The 27979-nt window shown below is 44.0% G+C and overlaps 1 protein-coding gene across 1 annotated transcript in view; it reads right to left on the bottom strand.

Moving 5' to 3' along the window:
* The window catches only part of IL1RAPL2 (interleukin 1 receptor accessory protein like 2), a 1519353-nt gene that overhangs the window by 331899 nt on the left and 1159475 nt on the right, over positions 1-27979 (bottom strand). Inside the window, exon 6 of the mRNA XM_069212386.1 lies at positions 231-376. Within this exon, the coding sequence (XP_069068487.1) occupies positions 231-376 (146 nt within the window). The remainder of the gene's footprint in view (positions 1-230; positions 377-27979) is intronic.

Genomic DNA, 27979 nt, shown 5'->3' with positions numbered 1-27979 from the left:
GCGTGTCTGTCAAAACCTCAACTGCGAATCAAACTAGCTGAGCTTAAATGCACAATTCTATAAAAACAAATATATTATGCTTAAAATGAGTAAGCAGCAGCATAAGACCGGCATTCGAAGTAAGCTGTTCATACATATTTCAACCTGTGGTCATGTAAAATATCAAGTGTAATTTATATGTGGAAGCCAAGCAAACAAGTAAGTGGTAATATCTGATAGGAAGCAGGTACCTTTCTTCCGAAGTATAATGCTGGCATGCTTCTGTCCATTCCTGTTTTCAACATGGCAGGTATAATTTCCCAGATCCGCTTCTAATATTGCATCAAAAGTTAATGATAATTCTACTTCTTTCTCCCCAAGGTCCTCTCTTAGCAGTCTGGAACAAAGACAAATATTGTCTCAAACAAGGAGTATTGAATCATATTGATACAGTGCATAAGAAAATTATACCCCAAAATGTTCAGAAGCAGTAAAATAAGAATGCTCTATGAGATAAAGTAACCCCTGTTCTGTAATGACAAGGAATTCCATCACCATATAGAGAAAAGAGGGTGACAACTGAGTTCCATGGAACTCTGAGGTGACTTGGAATATATTTTAATGTATGACAGAGGGTATTGTATTCCTTAAGCGATTTGGTCATACCATCACCCTTCCTTCAAACCAATTAAAGCTTCAAGATCTTGCTCTTTCATGTTCATTGTGGACAAGAATAATAAATGCAGAATCTATAGTGTGAAATTAAACATATCAACAGTGACTAGAAATGTCACAAGTCATCTGTAATAAATAAAATATTGAAAAAAAAGACCAACGTTTATACAAGGATTGCAGTCTCCCATGTATTAGAAAACTTACGTTACTTGATGAGGTACATATCTGTGAAATATGCTAAAAGAACTGTGGTAAAGAATGAACTCTGTTGTCTGAAAGAGCAATTTAAAGGTGTTACAGTGAGCAATCTATGAACAAACTAAGGCCACACTTCAGGCTTAATAGTCAACTTGTATTTATGTGTTTCTGTTGTAAGGTAGATAATATCCCATTGCTAAATTAATTGCTACAAACCACTTGTGACAATTCTCTGATGTGACCAACAGTGGTGTTACTGCAATACAATTCTAGGCGTGGTGGAAGTAAAATCCATTGATCCTTCAACCCCAGTAACACTTCCTACATTGACATTATGCAGCCACTGACCCTGATAAAGGGACAGCTTTAGAATTATTTTTTACAGCCTTGAAAACTCAAGGCAGTTGCATTTTACTGAGTGATGGTTGATACCTACTAAAAAATTAATGTCAAATCTAGGGATTCAGTCCTTATGACAAAGGTTAGTCATGCCTAATGGTGAATATTGGCTGCGAGAGCCAGGTGATACTGCACGCAGAGTTCTTGGTGAGTAACAATAAGTAGGGTGAATGAAGTAACCTGGGCTTCTTCTTATGTTTTAGTACTTGGAGTGAAAATGTAGGAGTCATGCTATCAGTTGTTGGTGTGAGGCAGTTAGTATCACAGTGATCAGTCTGTTGGTCAAGCAGCACTTATGCTGTACTCAAGCCAAGCCATCAGGCAGACGTGTGGTGGAGACCAACCTGATCCTAGTGAATGTCCCAAAACCAGAAAGGAACCTCACAGGACCAATCAGGCAAGTGTTTTAAAGTCCTAAGGGCTTGACAGGCTACCTAGCGCTACCTAGAGACAGATTCCCAAAGGCACTGTGAGCTTCATTTACAAGGTTTGGCGCACAGAAGCACCACAAGGAATCTTGCTGTACTGCCCTAAATCAAAATAAAAGTTCAGACATGCACCATATCTGAGATATGGTGCATTCCTGTCCTTTTCCCCAGCGCTGGCACACAACAGGCTGCCATGCACCAATGCAGGCACCCTTGCACCATGGTGAAAGGGTGTCTGCATTGTAGGGATGATTGTTTTTGAGCAGGGACACCTTCAATCAATGAAGGCTTTTTCCTCTATGTGTGCTGCACTTTGCAGCAGACATAGATTAAAAAAAAGAGGAGAAATAAAGTTATTTCTCCTCAATATACCTTCCCTGGGGCGGCATAGGCCTTAGATGAAATTGTTATTGTAGATACAGTCCTAGGTTTATGAAATCTCGTACATTTAGAATGTGTCAAATGCCATGGGTGTTACGCGAGAACACCCTCCGCAACGCCCATGGCACGCCTCCCTGTAGCAGTTTGAGGCAATGCAGCAACTTGGGCTGCGTTGCCTCACTCCATATCTACAAGGACATGAAAAGCCATGCAGGTTGGCTTTACGTGGCCTTTAGATATTGATCTGCAGTGTATGCTGTCGGACCATCATAAAAGTGATGTTCCGGTGGCACAGCGGGGCATGTAAATAAGCGCCCCATGCACAACCTGTCCTTCAATTTTGGGGTAACTGGACGCATGTGTGACAGTGAATGGAACCCAGATCTACTGGCATCCCCACAGAACAGTAAAATGGAAAACCAGGATTATGTCTCTACAGGCTCAAGAACCTGTTGTTGAAAAGGCAAGGATTTGACCCTCCCCCCAGCCCATAGCTGGTCGCCATTGTCAGCTTGACACCTGCCAGGTGACTACTCAAAGGTTTCTTTATAGGAAATTGGAGATTGCTTGCTAAATTTGGTGTAGCCAATGAGTGCACTGAAGTGTGTTCTCTCTCACTATTGTGCAGGCTATACATAGACTCATTTGACTATATTGCCTACAGTCTTTCCACTCTTATGAGATGAACGAGGTGCCCAAGAATACAAGCTGGTTGAGGGAGTGCCCTTGCCAAGGCGCATGCTTGCATCATGGTGATGTATCAACTTCTGATTAGTAATGTGTAGGGCTAGTAGGAATAAGAAAGTATGCAAGTAAGAGAATGCATCATCCAGAGGGAAAGTATATGTTGCCCTTCTATTCAAGAAATTTTAGCATTATATCCATCATACAGATGTATCAATTTCGTCATAAACGGTCAGCAAGATGCCCCCTGAGAGTCCCCTCTGTATCCAGGAAGCAGATAAATAATGACCTCGCGGATGGGGAAAACTATTGGCAATTGAACTGCCCAGTCCCACACGTATGCCCTTTCTTAGCAGCACACTCAGATCTCCTACACTGCATACACTCCTAAACAGTGTCTGATATCAGGTACCTTGCATCCACGCCCATGTACATGTTGGTTACAATATATGCTCATCAGCACCAGCACAAGATGAGGTGAGTGAAAAGACTCTTACATATATTTACTTTAAAAGTCAAAGATCAGTTCAACAGCCCTGGGGGTGTTGAGCAGCAACAATATTTAGCGATTACTACATCAACTGGCACTCCTTACTGACAATATGTCCCTGCATAACATGACACTGTAAATAAACTCTACATGTAGAACAATTACCTTTATTTGAGTGTCAGTAAAGAGAACTGCTGAGGAAGACTTATTTAAAAAGACCCAGCACTAATCGTAAGTGATAACATTTTGACATGTGATATATGTTTAGGTGTTTCCTTCTTCCGCTTCAATTATTGGCTCCCGTTCTGATTTCCTATTACAATCATCTTTGACATATTTACCCATGAAGCAATTATTTCATTTTTGCCATCTATGAACTAGACTATGAAGATGGCGCAGCGCACATAAACACAGCTATTTAAATTTTGGGGTTCGAGTGATACTGAGAGCTGGTTCATGTTCTGTCACTCTGTACGCAGTGTGACACTAAACTGCAAGTTTGAGAGTGAGTCCTCCATTTCAATATTACTTCCATGCCCCTACTCTCAAATCAAAAAACCTAAAAACCTAATTGGGAGGCATCCATAGCAATCATACACCACTCTAAGCTTTGGTTAGTAAGTACGGTCCGTACCCATACTCAACAATGGCGATAAATACCATGTTACTCTCTTCACATCCGCATATCTAATCAGTGCTTATGTTGGTAAAACGAAGTGCCAGGGCGCTTGCCAGGGGGCCACTGCATCTTGCACCACCCATTGTCCCTGCCAGCACTGCCAATGACAGTACTAAAACAACTACGTACCACCACAATCGTACAAGTTTGACAATTCAGACAATTCTAGGGCACCCAGAGCTATAAGGATGGTTGGGCAGCAAGTATTAGTCATTTTAATGTATATTGAATAACTAAACAACTATTGTCGTGCTCATCTCAAAATTGGATAAAGAGTACTGCAATGTGGCAGACTGTAATACGTGTTGTGGTTGAGAATTAAGTGTCAGTGTAAAGCACTGGAAACCAACAGCTCAAATTAAGCACTGTATATACTATACATTTGCACATTTGCTATATCAAGAAATATTGAGACTACTGGAAGAGTTGTTTTCTTTTATAGTGTGATTATTATACGCAATCTGTGAGGCAGTGAAAAGTGTTTTTTCATGTCACTCTGCCTAGTGAGCAGTAATCTTCTGGATCAGGGAGCCGATATGTGGGGATGATCAATCCTGTTTTGCTCAACATTTTCAGCTCAGGGTGAAGCCAAAGCTGAGGGAAATTTGTTGTCATATTCTAGGCATGGGTGAAGCACTATGAGAGCCTCGAAGTGACAATCTCAGATGTTTCTTCAAGAATAGTGAAACTAGAATTCCGTCATCCAGTCATGGAAATCACTGTGTTAAGCTGCACATGATGGACACCAATCATGCTGCAGGGGATATCCATGAACACGACATATACTGTTGCACCCTAGTTAGTGGAAATTGAACAGATTTTACTCAGTCTGGATCAGTAGACACCTTCGCCAGGGACAGCAATACGGTCTGTTCTGCTCTCCTGAACCTCAGCTACCATCAATGATTAGTCCTGGTAAACTCTTCGCTATTGTCGGAGCTACACTTTGAGTGTATCTGCTGCTCATCAGAGCTTTGTGAGATACTTAGGAATTTCAAACCCTTGAACAGACTGAGGCAAAAACAAAATGTTAACCAGAAGACAATGTGCAGGGGAAAGCTGCCACAATTTCCCTTGTTGGGTGGGGCCTTGGTCCCCAAAAGGTGTAGGAAAGTTAACTTGCATGTAGGCAGGCTTTCACAGGTTTGCCTGCCAGCCTTTCTTTTCAAAGATACCTTTTCTTTTCATAAGTGGAGAGACATCAGGACCATTGCTCATCTAACCCCTCCTGAAGTCAAACTGCCATGAAGAGAAACAATTAATTGTTGGACATATTTTGCCTGTTACATTTCTGAAAAGTTCTACTACTATCTTCTGAGCAAAAAATAACAGACTTTAGAGAAGTAGACTACTTGCCACATTCCAGAGTCTGAAATCACAATATTTTAGGCACTTTCACGATCAGCGTATGAGGTAATGTTTAATAAACCCTCATCTCACATTTAGTTTACAATCAAATTGGGATTTCCTGTTCTCTATAACAGACTTCGTTGGCAACCAAGGTCAAATGAAAGCACTATGGTTTCAAGACTTTATCAGTTCGCAGAGTTAATTTTACTTTTTAGTTCAACCTTATCGTGGCGCGGGGATGTGGTCTGGCGCCGAGAATGATGGGCGCATAGTCAAGTAGCTCCGTAGCGGCGCCCGGCAGGCATGATAAAATCCACTACGCTTACCCACACCAGAGGCAGGGGGAAAGGCTCATCAGTACTCAGAGCCTCCCTAAACTCGAAACGCAGCAAAACAGGAAGCTCCGAACAGAGATCCGCGACAAAGGAGTCCGAAGCAACCAGCAGCTGGGAAGAACCAAAATGGCGGCCAGGAGGAAATGATCGAGGCCGGGAGCGGAGCCTTTGAGGTGCGCACCCCTCCCCCCGATTTACAGATGCACAAGGACAATTAAGTGAGTTTCAGAGTCAAGGGAAAGGCTCAGTGGGACTCAGGAACCTCCTGAGACCCAAAACAAAGTGACACCGGCAACTGGGAAGTCAGAAAATGCCAGCCGAGAGGAAATAAGCGAGGCCTGGAGTGAAACCTTTGAGGTGTGTGGGCCCCCACACGACTCACAACAGTGCAAGGACAATAGGGGGCCCTCTGGAGGGGGCATCCTGGACTTTGTGGGGGTCCGAAGTGGGAGATCTGGCACTGGAGTCCCCTGCCGACGAGCGTGATGGGAGGGAAATGAAAGAGAAGCTCTGCAGGACCCGGAGGGCACTCTGTCCACAGGACGAGTGGAGGTGCCTAGGCTGCGCCTATGGTGGGCTTGGGCGCCCATGGCAGCTGGACAGAGGTGGCAGTGGAGGGGAGACCGGTGCTGAGAGGGAGCTGCCGCGTGAGATCTCTCGGGCCCATGATCATCCAAGGGGATGAGATGCACACCCCAGCGGCAGAACAAATAGAAAGACACCTCCATGAATGGAAGGAGCAGAGCTCCCGATGGTCGGCTCCCCACTTGCGCCAACCAGAAGACCTGGGGTAGCCTATAGATCATGGTGGGTGATCACAGTGGACTGCGAGCCAGCCTGAAAGAGGGGAGACACCACCAACTATCCGGGGGGCGTGGAGTACTCGTCCCACATTGCAAAATGTAATGACTCACACACGGAGACTGGCGAGCGCCCCCGCAAGGGGCTTGCAAACATGGGGCACAACCGAGGCCCACAACTAACTCAAACAAACAGTCTGGATAAGTACACTGTGCAGCCTGGGTCAATGGGACCGGTGAGAACAGCACCAGATCCCACAGGGGGAAACCCAGAGAGCAGAGACCCCTCACTGCAGGAAATCACGGATTCCATTCAAGCGCTCAGGAACAGCATCGAGCCCAAAATCGATGCAGTGACACTTGATGTTACTTTACTGCGCGCGGACCTTCACAAGTCTCACGGATAAGGTCACCGCAGAGGAGGGCCAGATCAAGGGGCTTGGGGCTGCCAGCAATCGACTAGAAAAGCAAATATGAGACCTGACAAAGAAGCAGACTGAGATGGAGGTGAAACTGGAGGACCAAGAGGGCAGGGCCCGCTGCAACAACATAAGGATCACTGGAGTCCCGGAAGGGGCAGAAGGGCAATGCACAAAACTATTTGTAGAGGATCTTATCCTGCACAAATTGGGGACCAAATGTCTGTCAAACTACTTCACCATCGAAAGGGGACGTAGGGTACCAGCGCGGCCACCTCCAGTGGGCGCCCCTGCACAATAATCACTAGTGTGTTCAACTTCAGAGACTGCAACGCGATTCTCCAGACAGCCAGGGCAAGGGGTGATCTGAAATTGAAAAATGCACTGATTTGTTTCTTCCCGGAGTTTACCCTTCAGGTCCAGAGGCAGAGACGCCAGTTTGAGGAGGTCAAACGAGCACTGCGGGCCAAGGACATCAAATACATGATGATCTTCCCGGCTAAACTTAAAATAGTGCAGGATGGCAAGACCTGGTTCTTTCAGTCTTCGGAGGACAATTGGTACTGGCTGGAGGGTTGGCCCAAGACAGAGGGGCAAGGCCAGGGGGGCCGTGAATGGCGAGAGAGATCAAGAGAGAGAGGGACTCAGAGACACACCCAGACAAGCCCCGTCCAGCCCGGAGCGGAACCTCAAAGCAGTCCGAGTGCACAGAGAGAACTGCAGGATCAATCTACGCCTAGCCCAGAGGGCGTATCAGTAAAGGGGAGTCTGGACTCGAGCCAAACAACAGAAGGAGAGATGGGTTGTGCCTGAGGTGGGAGCTGGGACATCGGCCCAGGACCTCGGGTGAAACTTAAAAACATTGACCTCTGCCATCAGTTTTGTTATACAGCAATTAATGAACAGGGTCATATGGGGTCCCAGAGACTTATGGCTGGCCGTCTGCAATGGTTCGCAGACCGCACCCATAAAATGGTTTGAAGGGGTTGGGGCGACAGGCACTCTGCCAAGTTGTGATGTGGGGTTTTGGGGTTCCGTGGGGCAATGTAGCAGGGAAGGAAGGGGTACTTGTTGGGGGGAGGGGATTTCAACATAGGCAGTTAACAAGTTTAAATTTTAGGCATGTGCATACACAAGTTGAGATTGGGGGGCGGGGCTCACAAAGGGCACCCAAACACAGAGGCAAACAGCCCACACTGGAACTGGGGGGAGCAAGATACCATGTCCAGCACAACTGCATACAATGGCTAGTGGTTCGCATAATGGACTGAGCATCATGTCCTGGAATGTTAACGGGCTGGGGAGTAGAATTAAGAGGATGATAATTTTACAGCAATTCGGGCGTACGGCACCAGACAATGGGGGTCATTTTGACCCTGGCGGTACGGGACCGCCAGGGATAAAACGACGGAAGCACCGCCAACAGGCTGGCAGTGCTTCCAGGCGTATTACGACCGTGGCAGAAGCGCCACGGTCGCACCACCGGGGCCGGCGGTATTCCGCCACTTTTGCCCCAGCGGTGATAATCCGCCTGGGCAGCGCTGCTTGCAGCGCTGCCCAGGGGATTATGAGTCCCCGACCGCTAGCCTTTTTCTGGCGGTTTGCACCGCCAGGAAAAGGCTGGCGGACCTGGGAGTCATGGGGCCCCTGGGGGCCCCTGCACTGCCCATGCCACTGGCATGGGTAGTACAGGGGCCCCCTGACAGGGCCCCATGCAGCTTTTCACTGTCTGCTATGCAGACAGTGAAAAGTGCGACGGGTGCAACTGCACCCGTCGCAAGGCCGGAACACGGCCGGCTCCATTTGGAGCCGGCTCCTATGTTGCGGCCGTTATCCCCGCCGGCCCAGCGGGGATCTCCAAATGGCCGCGGCGGGGGTGCGGCCGCATTGGCTGCTGCATGGCAGTCAGATCTTGGCGGGCGCCAATGTCGTAATGACCCCCATGGACCTTGTGCAGGAGACCCACCTCAGAGGGAATAATTATAAGGCACTAAATAGATTTGGTTACACCTTGGTAGCACATGCTAGATACTCCTCAGACACCAGCGGGGTGGGCATCCTGCTTAGGAAAACACTTCCCTTCGCACCAGTACGCTCCTGGGCAGATTCCATGGGTCGATTTGCCGCGATCAAGGTGCAATGGGAGGGGCTCACATTAAACCTATGCTCAGTGTACATCCTGCTGCACCTGCACGGGGTAACGCTGCCAGCCATTGGAACTCAGATGCTGGATCTGCCGGCTGAGATCCTCATCATAGGGGGCCGCATGAACGCAGTGACAGACGCAGAGGGGGACAGACAGACCAATCTCCCACCCCTTGTGGAGTGGGACCGTTAAAATAGTTCATAGAGGCAATGGGACTGATGGACATCTGGACGGCGCTACACCCACAAGAAAGGGCATACACGTACTACTCCACTCCACATGGTAGTTTTTCCAGGACAGACCACATATATACACATAGCCAATACATAGGCCACTTTGGAGAGGCCAGGCTTGGGGCGTGAGGAATTTCAGACCACTTGCCCGTGGTGGTATCACTAAAGGGAGAGAAGCGTGACTACGCCACCATACCCAGAGTAGATCCATGGTATTTGAGGGACAAAGTAATCGGGGAACAGTTACAGAATGAGACGGACCTCTTCTTTACAGAAAATGTGGGATCGGTGTTCTCCAGATGCATTTTATGGGAGGCATTTAAGACGGACCTTCACAGACTGGCCTTAGTGCTGATAGGGGGAATGTAAAAGGAGAACAGGCTCCAAATTGAGGCTTTAGAAAGGGAAGTTGGAGAACTAGAGGCCCAACTGCCAGGCGACAGATCAGAGGAGCTCTGTTGGCGTTTACTAGCAAAACAAACTGAATTACGTGAGCTGGCGGAGGACGAGACTAGGAACTATGCCCAGGCGACACAAAGAAGGCTCTATGACATTGGAGACAAGGCAAGTAAACTGCTAGCGTGGCTAGACCACAGAGTCCAAAAACAAAGGGGGTAAGCAAGATAATTGAGGAATCGGGTGGGTCCCACCGATCAAGCCCAGAAATAGCTGAGGTTTTCGTCTGCTACTATGAGAAGCTATACTCCACACAGACTTGTATGACAGACGACGACTGTGATGACCTGCTTAAGGACGTGGCCCTGGTATCTCTCACTGAGGTAGAAAGGGAGTCACTGCAGGGGGAGCTGACAGCTGAGGAGATAGGGACGGCAATTGGTGGCCTACAGGCAGGAAAGGCAGTAGGCCCGAACGGGCTCCCAGTGGAACTCTACAAGGGGCTGAAAAGCAGGGTAGCCCCACATATAACACACATGTAGCTTGAGGTGCTAAACACTCAGAAACTGCCAGAAGATCAAAGAAAAGCAACTATAGCGGTCATTCCAAAGGAGGGGAAGCCGGCAACACAATGCGCATCATATAGGCCCATATCCCTATTGAACGTGGAGGTGAAAGTACTGGCGAAGGTGCTAGTCACCCGGCTGCAGACAGTGATCACCTCCATTGTACATCAATCGGGGTTTATGCCCTGGAGAAGCACCCGGCTAAATATCCGTCGACTGTATGGAGTACTCCACATGACACTGATGCTGGGGGGCACCCAGGCAGCATTTTTGGCCCTGGATGCAAGGAAACCATTCAACAGTCTGGAGTGTGGCTATCTGTTCACAACACTTTGTAAACTAGGGCTGGGTCTGCGGTTCTGCACATGGGTTAAGCTGCTTTACCAGAAACCGCTGCAGAGAGTGGGGGTGACTGGGGTGAACTCCCACACTTTTGCACTGCAGAGGGGTACGAGGCAGGGATGCCCCCTTTCCCCTATGCTATTTGCACTGGCCCTGGAGCTGCTGGCAGCCTGGATCTGGCAGGACCCTTTGGTCCGGGGCATCCCGGGTGGGGAGGGGTGGAAGGAGCATATCTCTCTCTACGTGGACGTCATTCTACTTTACATCATGGACCCCGCTCTCTCCATTGACAGACTACTGCAAATCTTTTGCACCTTTGGGGATTACTCCGGGTATACAATTAACTCTGGACTGGTGACTTACTGAAGGAAGTGAGTGTATTACAGGGGTTCTCTAGATGGGCCTTGATTGGGATATAACACCTGGGAGATGTGTGGAGGGACAATGCTGTGATATCTTTTGAGGACCTGCAGATGGACTTTGCCTTACAGGAAGTGGAACGATATAAACACCTGCGACTCCGTCATGCGCTGCGTAGCCACATCCACATTGGGGAGAAAATCCAAGACACTACACTACTAGAGGACAGGATCCTTGCAGAGCTGCTACTGAAACAGGCAATGTCAATAATTTATAGGAAACTATCGAACAACTCCCCTAATCCAAACGAATGACTGCGGGTGGCTTGGGAGGATGACATGGGTCCCATGGATGAGGATGACTGGGCCAAAACATTGCGCAGCGCTAGGTAAATTGCAATTTGGAGCCGATTTACATTGGTGCAGCTTTGGATCCTGCACAGGTCCTATCTCTCCAGGGTGCGACTGCAGTGGATGGGGTGCACCCACTCAGATCTCTGTGTGAGAGGGTGTGAAAAGCTGTGGCCATTCTTTCACATCCTATTGTCCTGCCCTCAGATACAGTTGTTTTGGAAAGAAGTAGTGGGCGAGATGTCCCGAGTGGTGGGAGGCCCGATCCCGATGGACCCTAGGTGGCTACTCTTGTCCATCCCAGGAGAAATGAGGTGGAAAAAAACCCAAATGGTATTGCTGAGGTTGTCTGCAGGAGTGGCAAAGAGGAACCTGACCAGGACATGGGGTGCTCTCCACCGACCGAGGGGGGCGGACTGGGTGGCAGATATGGACTGGTGCTGCGGGTCCGAGAGAGTAGTCTATAAAAGCAGGGGTGCCCACCAAAATGTGATAACATATGGGGACAATGGAACGCATCCCAAGGTACGTGAACAGGAGGAGGGCACCGTGAAACAGGAAAAGGCCACAAGGGAGGTAGAGAGAGGATTTCTTACTCAAGGCTGAAGGGGGGTAGGTAGAAGCGCATAAAAAGGGATCCATGTGCACAAGGCCCTGGAAAGACATTGGACTCTGTCACACCCATTCACTACCTATCATGTCAAATTTCCGTTGCTTACATGTATTGTATGCCACACAGTGTGAAATAAAAGACTTTAAAAAAAAAAAACTTTATCATGGCTCCTAAATGTCATAGTAACAAGCAATCTCCCCATTACAATAATTCCTACTTCCAAATTATGTATTGTGAATCCTACCTCAGGTCCTGGGCAGTTCAATGAACTATTTTTGACCTAAGGCAGTGTTTAATTTTTAAATAAAAATGTGCCGGTGTGCAAAACTCTCCTCTTAAACATGCGGCTGCCGCAAATAAACGTCAGAGCACAGAATACTGTGGCAGCTTAATTGTGAAGCCATCTCAGGCCTCTTTAATTTATTTACAGCAACTCCCTGCCCCTTGAGTTCACTCTTGTAGCTTTTCCCTTTGTGACGCTTTTTCGTTTTTCTCTTCCTCCGTCTTTCTCATGTGTCTTTTCCTCGCAGTAAATGCTTGAGGCAGAAAAAAGAAGCGTCAGCCCCCAAAAATAAGTGCTGGTGCCCCGCACCGGATACAACAAGCACAAATTAAGCACTGACCTAAAGTGAGTAAAGCGGCAGAGTAAAAAGAAGCAATTTATTGAAATCTTGAAAAATGCTTGCTAAGCCTTAGGAGACCAAAAAAAATCCCTGATTGGATTGACAATTCAGATGTCTTTGATAAATATATTTTATTATTTATCTGTGCGCGATATGTGTGTTTCTCAGTATAGTTACAGTTATTGAGGCGGCTGTCTGTCCGAAAACTAAATACAAGTGTAACAAAAGAGGTCTCCACAATGTAAAAGGTAAGTTCGTCAATTTATTAGGCAAATAGAAGAACGAGTTACAGAGATAACAACATCCCAACCTCCACTCGCTCCAACGTCCGTCCTTCTCCGCACGAGCTTCTTCTCTCGGAATCTCCACCACTCGAAGATTCCAACTCATTACCATACATGAATATAACACATCTATCTCCTATAACAATTAACAAAATGTAAAAGATTTTTTTACATTTCATAACTAAAAATACGGGAAAATCTAAAAGTATCTTCAGGTCAATGCATAGAATTTTGATGGTTCTCTTAGATTTTCTCAATGCTACATCATTTGTAGAATGAAAGGTTCCATCTTGCCGTGTTTTGGAGTCTTCTAAGTCCAAAGTGTTACCATAAAACTTGACAAATCTATTCAAGTTCCATATTCGGCCATCTTCAGTTTTTACTGCATTGGTGAAAGGTTTCAAGACTTTCATGGGAGATGACAATCTCTTTCCATAACCCTTAAGAAAAGGTTTCTTTATCATGACCCAATCACCCATACTAACAACAGTCTTTTTCACAGAATTCTTTCTATCAAAATTTAGTTTGCTCATTAAAGTTTTCCTTTGTTCTCTACTTTTCCAATTTTCATCAATAACATTTTTCCTTTTACAACTCAAAAAATCATTGACCCAATTCGGCTCAAGAATTGTACTACCTCGTCTGCCACGAAATAGAGCAAAAGGTGTTTGTCCCGTAGTAGAATGTGAAGTGTGTCTATGCACAGCTAATTTTTTGATTACTTCTTGTTTCCAGTTTAACTGACTGTCTTTAGCCAGGGTGATTGTTTCTTTAATGACACGGTTAAATCTCTCAACCAAACCAATACATTCAGGATGGTATAAAGCACATAATTTATGCTTGATGCCACACCCGCTAAGAAAATTTTCCATTTCTTTTGAAATGAGTTGAACACCATTATCGGTAAGAAGTGTGGAAGGAATACCTTCCTTAGTTCTCAAGTCTTTGAGAAATCCTATCACCTTCTCAGTCTCTATGCCCTTGGTGAAGCAGACCTCAGGCCATTTAGAATACATGTCCATGACTACAATGATATAATCTGCTGAACTCTCACCATGTATAGGACCCAATATGTCCAAAGCTATATCCTCCCATGGACCCTTACGCTTATTCCTTATCACCATAGGCTGTACTCTGGGTTTCATGGCCTTTTCACTTACAGCACACTGCACACAATCCTGCACAACCCTCTCAGCTTGAGTATCCATGCCGGGCCACCAGTAAGATGATCGTAATCTTTCTTTAGTTTTGGAAATGCCCATATGACGGCTATGTGCCCGATCAATCAACTGGTTACTTACACTAGAAGGAGGTATTAATCTCGTACCTCTAAGTAGCAAGTCACGATCAACTGCCAATTGATCTTTCACACACCAGAACTCTCTACACCCTGCACTACCTTACACTTTACTTCCCCATCCTGATTGTAACAACTTCACGACCTCCTGTAAAACACTGTCAGATTTAGTTTCTTCACGCCACTTTTCTTCAGAGGTAGTTTCATAATCTACTTCACACACCCTTTCAAGATGTTCCAAATCTCCATCTAAACTAGACTCATCCTGATCTGTTAGGCAAGGTGACACTAGTCTAGATAACACATCAGCTGAGTAATTGTCAGAGCCAGGAACATACCTTTCAACAAAATCATACTCCTGCAAAGCTACAATCCATTTAGCGATTCTGCTTGAAACAGCTTCTATACCTTTAGAATTAAAAACCTCCCACAAGGGTTTATGATCAGTTTTAACCACAAAAGACCCTCCCCACTAGAACTTTTTTTGTTTCTTAATAGGCCAATATATCGCAAGAGCCTCTCTTTCTATTACTGAATACTTAGTTTCAGCTCCTTTTAAGCTTCTAGAAATAAAAGCAATAGTGTTTTCAGGACAACATACACCCTGTTGTAACACTGCCCCCAAACCTTTCCCACTAGCATCAGTCGTCAATATGGATTGTAAAGTAGGATCAAAATTCTTTAGCTTAGGAGCATTAGATAAGCTATTTTTTAATACAATAAATTCTTTCTCACAATCTTCACGCCATGTAATTTCCTTTCCCTTTCCCTTTTTCAGCAACAGTCTCATATTAAAGCAGGAGCTAGCAACATTTTTAACAAATTTATTATAATATTCTGCCATTCCTAGAAACCGCATTAGCTCCTCCTTGGATGTGGGAGAAGTTAATACTCAAATGGTGTCAACGAGGTCCTTCTTTGGTATCAATCCGTCCCCAGTAATAGTATGACCTAAGTAATCAATAGTGTCAACAGCTAATTTGCACTTTTCTGCCTTAATGGTTAAATCATATTCAGAAATGTTACTTAAGACCTTCCTGAGAATCTCATTGTGTTCAAAATTATCTTTACCATAAACCAAAATATCGTCTTGGTAAACACAGATGCCACCAATACCTTTCAATATTCGTTCCATTACCCTCTGGAAAACAGATGCAGCAGAGAGCAAACCAAATGGTAAACGGATGAATCTATATGTACCAAAAGGAGTAATAAATGCCGTCAAACTCCTGCAAGATTCACCTAATGTTATTTGGTAATAGGCTGAGGTTAGATCGATAGTAGAGAAAACCTTGGCCACAGACACCATAGATAACAATTCAGAAATGTTGGGAAGAGGATATTTATCCACAACCACACATTTGTTAAGCCTTCGGAGGTCTACACATAGTCTAATATTACCATTAGATTTTTTGGCAATAACAATGGGAGACAACCATTCTGTTCCCTCCACTTCCTCAATCACACCTTGATCTTTCAATTTCTCGAGTTCAGTCCGTAATTCATCCCTCGCTGCAAAAGGAACACTCCAAACTTTGCTGCAGTAAGGCACAGCACCTGGAAGCAATTTGATTTTATGTGAGTACACTTTCATACATCCAATTTTGTCACTGAAGACTTTTCCAAACTCTTTGTGTAATTCTTCTGAAAGATCAGAGGTGGACATTATACCCCCCTCATTAGAATTCTGTAGCTGTCTTAATATAATGGGAGGAGAACTATTAGGATCAAGCATTACTCCCAGATCTTTCTGGTGCCACCAACTTATAATACTATCCCCCTTTTTAGATACATAGATTTTCCCTGAAGTGTAACGTTGGTCATATTCAATTAACCCAACAAACTATCCATGTAGATCTATTGGCTCACCACCATAGGCACACTGCGTAATATCAGGTTGCAACAAATTGATCTTTCCCTTTAACTCTCTCTGATAAAATGAGTAAGAGACTATGGAGATCTTAGCACCTGAATCGAAAAGTACTCTTGTTTTCTTTCCTTCTACAGTAATGTAGTCTAGAGGACCACTCAAATTACTATCTGATACTTGTAGTACTATTTGATCACACGCAAAGTCTGAATCATCATTAATAGCGTCTGAGTGATCATCAATAACACTTACTGTGTGTTTAGATTTTTTCAGATTGCAAACAGACGAAAAATGTCCCTTCTTTTTGCAAAATAGACAAAAACTGTTAATAGCTGGACAAAGTTTACTATGTGCAAGATGACCTTCTTTGCCACATCTCTAACATTTCTTTCTGCTAGAGGTACGAGTTGTTTCCTTGTTAGGAAACTTGTCAACTTTAGATTTACTATCTTCAACCACACTAACATCTTTTGAATCACTGTTTTTCATCACTTCGACACATTTAAGCAAATGTTTAATTCTCTTAGCTAGCGACATTACTTGATCAATCTGAGGATCATCTAATAACCACAATTCATCTTGTACCTTATCAATATTGCAACCCAGCATAAATTGGTCACTAATTCTTTCTTTCAGAGTTGTTCCAAACTTACATGATGACGCTAAGCGTCTCAATTCTGTAATGTAATTTTCAACAGTTTCACCCTCAGCTTGTTGTCTTTTGCCAAAGTAATATCTTTCCAAGATAGTGCTAACCTTTGGTAAATAATGTAGATCTAACTTTCTAAGACATATTTCATATTCATTAAGATTGATCGCCTCATTATCGGGAAGATCGGGAAGATGATCAAATACTTCTTGACCCTCTGTTCCCAAACAGTGAAGCAATAAAGCAGTTCTTCTTTCATTACTCAAAGAGGTACCACACACCCTGGAGTATCTTTCAAAAACCTTCTTCCATTTTTCCCACTTGATAGGAGGTTCTCCAGGAGTGGAAAGAAAGAAAGGAGGGGATGCAACGTTCTGCATTATAATAAGTTAGACAGAACAAACTAGTATTCACAATACTAGTACTTGCACATAGTAGTCTGGGAGTAAAACAGATTTCGGCGAACAGAGAACACAAAGAGAGTTTGACAGGAACTGCCAGTAAATTGTGTATCCAGCATAATTTTAGTGCACAGTGGGAACTAGACTGTAGACTGAATACAGAGGGTGTTTTGACAGAAACAGTTGCCAACTGCGTCTGCCAGAGGACGAAGATTTCCACTCGAAAATGCTTGCGCACATTTGCCAGATGTGACAGTGTCTCCCTACAGGCGAAATGATGACCAGGTGATATCGGTGGGGTAGAAGGTGTTTCCAGGAGACAGTGAGTCTTTCAGTACAGCTGATAGCAGCAGAAGCGTCTCTTTGGGAAAACACGTTCTTAGAAGACAGTGCGAGTTTCACAAAATGGCTGTCGTAATGTAGACACTCACACCTAGTCTTTCAGAACATCTGATGGTGGCGGCAGCGTCTCTTTGAAAGAATGCGTTACTAGGAGACTGTGAGAGTTTCAGGAAATGGCTGCCGTAATGCAGACACTAACACGAGTCTTTCAGAACAGCTGATAGCAGCGGCAGCGGCTCTTTGAAAGAATGCGTTGCTAGGAGACCATGAGAGCTACAGAAAACAACTGCAGCAATCTTTTGAAAGGACGCGCAGATTTACGAGTTACTCACACAAGGCTTTCACTTGGAGAAGATCCTGATCAGAACAAGGAAACTGTTCATGTAGCAAGTACACAAAGTCCAAAAGCAACGACAAATGTTAAACATTGTTCTCTGGGGAGAATGTGAATAATTGTCGTCATGGAGTTGAGATGCTGTGTCCCACGAAGCGCAGGCTAGACCAGCTCATCGCCAGTGTAACAAAAGAGGTCTCCACGATGTAAAAGGTAAGTTCGTCAATTTATTAGGCAAATAGAAAATGAGTTACGGAGATAACAACATCCCAACCTCCACTCACTCCAACGCCCGTCCTTCTCCGCACAAGCTTCTTCCCTCGGAATCTCCACCACTCGAAGATTCCAACTCATTACCATACATGAATATAACAACAAGCTATATATAAACCATCAAATATAAAAGGAATATAAGATTTCATGTCTATATAGTGTCTTTAGCGATGTGGTGAATGTTTGCTACAACAACTTATGCACCAGCAGCACACATTCAGTTTTACAGTTACAGTAAGACACGTTATGTTTGTATCAAGTCTCCAGTGAGCCAAACTTATCCAAATAAAAATAAAACGATCAGTATTTTTTGTGAAATTACCTTCGTCATGGTTATGTATGTGTGCATATGTAAAATAAAGTATATGCATAAAGTATATATTGTGTATGCTTGTACTACACTTGAATGGTGCAGAAATAAATGACAGCCAATTCATTGTCACAGTTCACTTAAGAACATCTGAGCTCCTTTCATATACATCATTCACACAATTCCCCTTAGTCACAGAAAATTGCATTTTCAAACAATTAAACACAAACTGTTCATGTTCCGTTAGGTAACAATATTGGCATTAGAAATATCCCTGCATATGTGTTTTTCTGTATGCACATCATTGCACCTTGTCAATGCTAATTTTAACAAAGTATGCATGGATCTTTCCAATAACTAATACTATTAGCAGTTCTTTTTATGGGCGAGCGCAAAGCGCTCCATCCATGAAGTAATCTCTCTTTGGGCTTCAAACCACGCACAGGTCACGTCAATCTCTTTCATTGGTTCCTGGGCTTGCTCTTTAAAATCTGCTTACTTTCATTTGTGAAAGGCATGCACACGTCATGCCTTTTCCGGTGTTTAGCCCGCCTACACAGCACCGGTAAACTACTAGAAAGATACGAGGTTCGATGTTTTGAGCCTGGTTTCTCGACTACTTTATCTGTTAATTTTCCCCGCATCGCGATTGTGCTGGGGTTCACACAGCGCGATTGCGCTCCGTTTTTTTCGTTTTCAATTTCAGCGCGATCGCGCTGCATTTTACATAGCGTGATCGTGCTGTGTTTTTTTCTTTTCATTTGTGTGGCAAGAAAAGTTGGGTTACGAGTTAACAACGCAAATAGCTCCAACTCGAGCAAATGCGAGCCCTGATGCATTGAAAATGCTTGTTTTTTGTCTAGTGTATACTACAGATCGATATCAACTTATCTCCCAGTTCCTAGATGTGGCTGCTCTGTGGATTGTCATATCTCATGGCATTTTATTTGGTAGCCTTTGAGGTGAGATATCCCGTCGAGAACTCTGTGATGATTGACCCCAGATGGCGATACTATATTCATAATAATCGCCCCTGTTTAATTTCACCTTCTGGTTAGTGTATGGAAGTACTTGGACTTTCCATTGAAAACCATCGTCTGTCCGTGGAAATACATCTCAGAGCAAATTACATCCTCCAATACCTGAAGGATTTTTACTATAGGTCTCTGAACACAATTCAGACACTCATTCCAAGACCTGATAAGAAACATTTATATTATTATATATACTATATATTTTTGTAAATCACACTTTAACATTATTGAATACCTTTTGATAAAATACAATAAGCATAACTCTCCACTAGGGCCTATCATAGAAATTTAAAAATAAGATGTTGGCAATGCAGAATCTCTGAAAATGTTACTTAACGTGGCCCTTTGTGTTTAAGAATCTATGAATCCCATGCATCGCTTGCACTCTATAACTACTGGATATCAGGTTCAGGAACAGGTGAGATGGCCTAGATATGTCATGAGTAGCTGCATAATAGGCCCTTTCCCTCGACTGATATAATGAAACTTGTTTGATGGGGGTGGTAGAATCAAGGTCCATACTCTCTCCTCCTCCATTCTTCCATTGCATCGTCTGCATAATCTCAGTATGTTAACACATACTCCAATACTTGGAACGGCAACAATGGTGATTTTCCCCAAGTTATCTGGGACATTGCTGTAATGCAAAACATCACACCTAGGTGGCCTCAAAAGGCTTCATAAACAGCTGTTACTTTGTTACTCTGGCAGAAATTAGAAATTTACGGATGCAATAGAAGGTCAGGTTCACTAGAGCGATGTTAGAGGTGAGAGGAGGTGAGATAAAATGGAGATTAGAGGAAGCAATGTCCTGGTCTGTGGATTCTTTCATTGTTATTGCCACTAAATGCTCCAGCTCACGAAAGCTCATTTGATCACTATCTGATTTTCAGAGGCCCCAACCCAAGTGGCCAAGATAACTGCTTCTGGAGTTATGTATAAATGCTGTTGCTTCCATCCCTATCAGAGTCTGTAAAGCTTTGGCTAAGTTCCGAACAAGTCTCCTACTGTCCAGCAATTGACAGCCCACGTAGATCTGCATTCCCTCTACCTTCAACATTTTTTATGTAACATTCATCCCTTGAGCTTTTTGTCCTACTGTGAGACCTACAGGCACATAATAAGCTCTAGAGACCTTGACCCCTTCACCTGGCCTCTGCTGGAGTGAGCACTGACCACACAAGAGGTGCCCCTTCAGTCCTGGACCCTTGGAGCTGGTGGTGTAGGTGTTGTCCTTGACTACTCCCTAAGAGTTGGGACTTACAGCATTTTCCACCAAAAAGTGTCCTGAGAACCGACAGAAGTCTGGGACCTACCTGCTTGTCAATCCTCCCAAAGTGCCTCCCCAGTCGGCCTTCCCCGGGGTAGCTCTCACTATGTTCTTCTCCACAGCAGCAGATCCTGTTCAGCAGGATCTCTCACCACAGGTATCCAGCCTCGTTGATCCCTCACCAGCAAAAGCCTGCAGCTTTGTCTCACTGGAAATTTTCGACTTTCAAAAATGTTCTATGGTAGAAATGTTCACCCCAACTCCATTTAGCACCTCCGTGATGATGATGCCTCTTCCTCGGACACCACCAGCTGCCTTGCCCCGCTAAAAAATTCATTATAAATGTAAAGCTCTAATACATCTTGTGTAGCTGAACTGAGCTCCATCGTGGTCGGCCTATAACTTTTGACTTTGCCCCCATCTCGCATGACCAGATACCTGCTGTTGTCTAGTTGATCTTTTAGGTGCTATTTTTCACTTAAAACTTTTGAAAAAATAATTACTTCTGTTCTACCAGTTGGATTTAATTCATTTTGGTGTCAATTTTTTATTATAATTTAACTCAATTTTTCTACATTGTTGTGTGATATTTTCTTACGTTGTGTTTTCCCTTTATTACCAGCTGTGTGCTGCATAGATACGTAACAACATAGTGCTTCTACGTTAAGCCTGACTGCTTTTGTGCCAAGCTACTAGAGGGCTTAGCAAGGGTTAATCTAGTGACTTTAGTGGTTCAACTGACCAGGGATACGTTGTTGTTCGAGAAAGGTTTTTGACCCCCTCAACCAAAAACACAGTTTGTTACAGTGGATTTCCTATAGACTGCTGCTTGCAGGTCTGGGGTGCATCTGTAGCGACCTGTGAGCTTCCAGTTTCTTAACAGCAGGCCATGTTGTCAATCAGAGTTGACGTGTACTGCCAAAACTCTATGGATGATAGTGCTTTGAGAGCAATACGTTACACATTGCTTCCAAGTTAAGCCTGACTATTTTGTGCCACGCTACCAGAGGATGAAGCACAGGTTAATTTAATGACTTTTGTCAACATTTTTGTAACATGGCACAGGACAACAAGTCAGTCACAATAGAATACAATGTAAAAACTGCAGTACAATAAGACAAAATCACATTCCAAGAATACAGAATAACAAACAGCAGCACGAAAAGTGACAAAACACATCAGCAGCACAACAAAATGCCAAACAGCAAACAGCCCAAACATTCATGTCAAATGGTATACCTTTGAAGTCTTCTTTTAATAATATTGTGGTAACCACTACTTTACAGTAAAAAATGGCCCTGAAAGTAATAATTTAAGATGCAATCTCTGCCACAATTTTAGGCTAACTGGTGTCTCAAACATTTGAAGAGCTGCAGACACCTTAGACAAGAAAGCTAGCTTTTGGTACGCAGATTGTGCTTTCACTTATTTGGTGTAAATCTGAACAGTAGTTTTTGGGAAATTTAAGGAAATCCAAATTTGTATATCTCTGGTCGTCATGACTTCAAGACAACTTCACAAATAATGAAGAGCTTGTGCAGGGAAAAGCACATCCCTAATTGTCTGCCAACACTTCAACGAGGAAATGTTGGCAGTCATCTTTAAACTCTGATTCAGTCGAGTTCTTTGAAAAAAAAATGAAAAAAAGAAGAAGAGCCATGATACAGACACCCTGACTCCTTAGCTCTGGTGCTGGGGTCCCAAGAGGGACCTCACCAGGGAAACAAAGCATTTTATTTTATATTTTTTTGCTGCAAATTTGTGAAATTTGTGGCAGAAAAGTGAAAAAAAACAAGCATGGGCTCCTGCGCTTGTTTATTTAAACCTCCCGGGTGGGCCAGGTCGCGGGGGCAGAGTACAAAATAAGGAGGGGGCATGGACTCCGTGCTCCGGAGACTGCCACCTCCCCACAGCTTAGTTTCCATTTAATGCAGGGGGGGTGTGCACCCCCGCAGCCCTGGGGACCACCACCTCCCAGAGGCTTTGGTTTAATCTAATGAGGGGGGCCTATGTGCTCGCCTCACAGCCCAGGGGACGACCACCTCCCTGGGGCTTGTTTTCATTTGAATGCAGGGGGAATGTGTGCCCCCCTAACACAGCCCCAGGGGGCACCACCTCCCATGGGCTTGTTTTTATTTGAATGTGGGGGTCTGTGCACCCCCCCTGCAGCCCGGGGACCACCACCTCCCCAGGGCAAACATGAAAAAAAAAGAAAGGAGGTCTGTTTCGGATCCCCACAGCCTTAGGGACCACCACCTCTCCAGGGCAATATACATTGGAGGGCGGACACGTGGCCCCCCCCCTCAAGGAGCCAATGATGGCCACCTGCCCAAGGCTGGCTCCTGCTATGTTCCAGGGTTCCCACCCCTGGGACATAGCTGTTTGCTTTTGCTTGTAGGAACAGCCAGCTCCCACCAAGCAAAAGCAAGCAAGGTTTGCTTTCTGCAAGTGAGAGCAGTCAAACAGTTCTCTTTTGCAGAAACCAGAGTTTTCATCAATAAAGCAGGATGCGGGGAGCCGGATAGAACCGAGAGGACCTTCAGGCTCCCCCCATGGTCCTGTCACTCACACACACACACACACACTCTCTCTCTCTCTCTCTCTCTCTCTCTCTCTCTCTCTCTCTCTCTCTCTCTCTCTCTCTCTCTCTCTCTCTCTCTCTCTCTCTCTCTCTCTCTCTCTCTCTCTCTCTCTCTCTCTCTCTCTCTCTCTCTCTCTCTCTCTCTCTCTCTCTCTCTCTCTCTCTCTCTCTCTCTCTCTCTCTCTCTCTCTCTCTCCCTTCTATCCCATTATGGAATGGAAGGGAGAGAGAGTGAGAGAGATTGTCATTGCAATTGTCTCTCCATGCAATGACTTTATAGAGTAGGACTAGCCAGATGTTTAGGACAAATGTTACAGTAACGTTTGGAAGCAGAGTGGAACAGAGTCACTTCTGGGCTAATGGTCAAGGTCTTGTGATATCACTCAGTAGGCTGAAGGTTCAAATCCTAGTGTTGCTTGGCAGAGTGTTTGTTTATTTACTGGTGTTTTGACTGTTAAACCTTCCAATTGATGGAACATTTGCATTTCTTTTCAATCACATGCATGGCTTTGACTGTCATAGGTATGTCTAGAAGCATCAAAGTAGGGAGTCACCAAGGCCTAAAGGTGACAGTCACAGTTATAGTTACCATAGGGCACGAGTTATAGTTATTTGAGGTAACTCTAACTATAACAGCTGAATTTCTATGGTTTTGTGCATTTAAAAGTCTAACTATACCGTCCGTGTAGCCTTTGTTTTTTCAGTGAATATATATATATATATATATATATTTATAGATAGATAGATAGATAGATAGATAGATAGATAGATAGATAGATAGATAGATAGATAGATAGATAGATAGATATGTGGAAATCCAAGAGTTTAGATGAAGATGTTACAGGTCATTTCATGAACGTATGTGCAACTTGGTCTTCAATGTCAACTTCCGTCAATTTTAAAAAGTGGATATCGGTGGATATAGAAGTTTTAGCTTGTCCAAATTGACACAAAGATGACTGTTAAGATTGTGATTCCAGTGAGACCTTGTACCAACTAATGTCATCTTGAAGAAAGAAGAATCAAATCATAATAGGGATCAGTGGAGGTATAATACCATACTAGTGTTGAAACTTTGCTGTTTAGTGATCTTGCCTCCCTTTGATAGACTCCTATGCAACCTTTGTTTCCAGCAAAATTCCATTCTACATCATGGCTCTAAGGTCCAGGCCACCTGTAGGAGCCCTCAGGCACTGACCCACCTGATAGAAGCTCTTCCATTAGGTGATAAGTTTCCACAATAATACTGGCGATGGTGGTGTGGCCTATTCAAGATTTGCTGTAACAGCCATTCCAATCCTAGCACCAGTGTCACTGAATCATTGGTACTCGTTGAGTAGTTGTGGTATCACCAAGGTTGTTCTTCTGAGCTTGACATTTTAAGGGCTTGTAGCCATCATAAAGACTTTTAAAGGACACACACATTCCCAACAGAATAGTCCAACATGTCTAAAGTTTGATTCAAGGGTTAAAAGAAGAGGCCAAGGTGGAGAAAGAATCAAGTTGGTAACCTGCAGGGCTGATTACAGCAGCAACTCTACCCATTCTGTAGATTTTCCATTTGGTAGGGTATGCTCTAGCATTCTCCTGACATTGTTATAGATGAGGCCTCAAAGATATTGTGACTATTAGGTCAGAAAGTGGAAATCACATTTCCTGAAGGGCAAATTTCAATGTGAGTGTGTTCCAGGTAAAATGTGAAGAAAAAAAGCAGGTCACACAAAGAAATTGTATATTAATATTTCAAAAGCATCCTATATGTGTATGAACACTAATTAATTTTGACCAAAGGGGAACTTACACTTTTCTGTAAGTTTACTGTTTTTAGGTATTTACAATCTATGATTTAACAGTCATTTTAGGACTGCGTTGTTTGGAAATACAGAACAAAGCGTAAGTTTACCTTTGTGAATCATGCCTTGTATGTTACCCACAAAGAACCATGGTAGCATTAGGGTGCATGTCTGGGTATCCTTGTTTCTCAAAGAAATGCACAGTTTTACACAATACCATAGTCTCCCACATAGATAGTATGGACCTTGAACATCTTTAAGACCCCTTTTAGGCCCCTTTTGGGATTTGAGGATCACCAGCATTTGGGGGAGACTTGTAGTCTCCAGCAGGCCACTGTACAATGGTGTATGCTTAACTCTTGAAAATTCCTTAGTAGGGACAACGGCACTGCATTTCAGTGGAATGCCATTTTTTCTGCTCCCACCATATGCAGAACTTCTTTGCAAATTATGAATGTGCATTGATTATCTATGAGAATTGGTTCAATAGGGTACTAGTGCCAGAATTCCAATCTAAATGCAGAAATACTTCTGAACCCCATCCACTTACTGCCACAGAAAATATTCTATGCTTAAACAAAGTAGGGTCCACATTTCAACTGATGTATGAAAAAAATCGAAATTAGCCTTTTTTGGGGATGCACACAGAAGAAAATGTATATTGAACACTGTTAGAAATTAGGTATCTAGTTTCACCCTCTGGGAGCTTGGCACATAGCAGGCAGGCTTAACTCACAAGGCAATGTGTAAAGTATTTGTGTAACAGTAAACAGTGAAAACATGACACAAAAATAAGTCATACCAAGTTAGAAAAATAGATCTTAATTTAATGGAAAAAACAAGAGCAAAATTAAAAAAATCCAATAAGTAGGTGTCGAGATACACATTTTTACAGAATATCTGCAATTGTAGTGCTATAAAGCTTTAAGTGCCAATCTAGACTATCTGTTCACGCTACACCGGGGAAAGTCCACAGTTCAGGCTAACCACGATGGACCATGAGCCGGCTACAGGGACCAAACTTGTCCCGCTAAAACAGTAGCTTGGTTCAGGGGTTGCATCGACATCAAAGATCTGGATTAAGGAGCAGAGGAAGAGATGCGAAGGAGATACATTGGTTCCAATTCGCGCAATCAGAAGATGCGTTGTCATCGAGCCTTGTAGTCGTTGATGTGATGTCCTCGAGATGTGGTGTCGAACCCTTTGTGATGAAGGCAATGCTTCATTGTCAAGCCACGCAGCCAGTGATGGGAAGGTGATGCACTGGGGCTGATGGTGATGCGCCCATCCTGAGCTGTGCAATCAGCAATGCGAAGTCCTTGTCCTCAGCAGCAATGTGTCGCATCGAGACAGATGCAGAGGTTCTGATCGGTGTAGGTAGAACAATGGGTGGATTTTCGCAGAACACAGAGGTGGGGTAGGACTGACAGTTGGCAAAGGCCAGAAACTGGAAGAGAGATGCAGGCAGTCTTTGATGTTGTTGAGGCTGCAGAACAGGAGGCAAGCTAGAAAGCCCTTCTAGTTACTTTGGTTCTGGGGATGTAGAGATGCAGGTACAATCATCCTCCCTCCCAGGCAAGGAGGCAGCAGGCATAAGGGCAAGCACAGCAAAACAGAAGTCCAGCGAAGTTCATCATAGTGAAAGTCCTTTCAGCAGCACATCAGTCCTTCTATCTGTCAGAATGTCCTCAGATCCATAAGTGTATTGATTTGGTGGGATTTGGGGTTCAGTACTTAGACACAGTTGTGCCTGTAAAGGGGGACACTTCAAAGAGAGGCCTTTGAAGTGTAACAACTCCCTGCCCTTCCTTCCCTTGCTCCAGGCACAGTACAGAGGGTTTATGCAGCCCTTTGTTAGGGCTCAGGACTTAGCCTATTTAGGTGTAAGTGTCAGCTCCTCCCTCCCAACCTGCCTAGGATGACCCGTCAAGATGTTAATAGCCCTTCAGGATGTGGATGGCCCATCAGGCTCAAGTATTCTCCCTTTGTGTGTGGCTGTCTAGAGGGAATGAACAAGAGACTGCTGTTATCTACCTAGGCATGTATTCAGAGACAGTCAGTATCACAGAATCGTTAAAGTTAGAAAATGGCAACTTTCTCAAAGTGGCATTTTCATACTTGCAACCTAAACTTCAATTTCACCATAAATTGTGAATTTAAATTGTGAGTTCAGAGACACCAAACTCAAATTATCCCTCTGTTCCCAATTGGAAATTACACTTATAAAATGTGATAAGGCAATCACAATGTTAACATATTGGAGAGACAGACCATGCAGTAGTGAAAAAGTTTTTCACTACATGGACCAGTAAAACTCAAAAAGTAAATTTTCAGCTTTTTAAAAACACTGCACCCTGCCCATGGGGGTTTCCAGGGCCTACCTTACAGGTGAATTATATGTATTAAAAAGGAAGGTTTAGGCCTGGCCAGAGGATTAACTGGCCAGGTAGATATGTTAGTTGACAACTGCACACACACATTCTGCAATGGCAAGCCTGAGCCATGTTTGAAGGGCTGCTGACGTGGGCGGCACAATCAATGCTGCAGGCCCACTAGTAGCATTTAATTTACAGGCCCTGGGCACATGTAGCACACTTTACTAGGGACTTACAAGTAAATTAAATATGCCAATAGTAGATAAGCCAATGTTACCATGTTTTTAGAGAAAGAGCACAAGCACTTTAGCACTGGTTAGCAGTGGTAAAGTGCCCAAAGTACTAAAGTCAACGAAAAAAAAATCATCAAAAAGTGGAGGGAAATGGCAAAAGGTGTCTGAGGATGGCCCTGCAGAGGCGGCTAGGTCACACAAACACCAAACAGCAGATAAATTGTGTATTAGGAACATTATTCTTTATTGCAATGTGGGACTCACCTAGAACTAATATACATATTGATGTCAACAGATGAAAGTACATTAAATGCCATAAATCTTTGTATTGCACTGATCATTATGTATAAAGAATATTTCTTACTAGGATAAGGAGGGAAGTTTAAACAGCCAGGGTCCCTCACTCACTACAGCAAAGGTGCTTTTCATAAAATCTCCTACCAGGCATTGGGAACTGTTGAATATTTAGATGTATGAGAAATATACA

Source organism: Pleurodeles waltl, chromosome 2_1 (assembly GCF_031143425.1).
Source record: "Pleurodeles waltl isolate 20211129_DDA chromosome 2_1, aPleWal1.hap1.20221129, whole genome shotgun sequence".
Classification (NCBI taxonomy): domain Eukaryota; kingdom Metazoa; phylum Chordata; class Amphibia; order Caudata; family Salamandridae; genus Pleurodeles; species Pleurodeles waltl.
The sequence above is the reverse complement of the archived record's forward strand: the minus strand, read 5'-3'. Positions and strand labels throughout refer to the sequence as shown.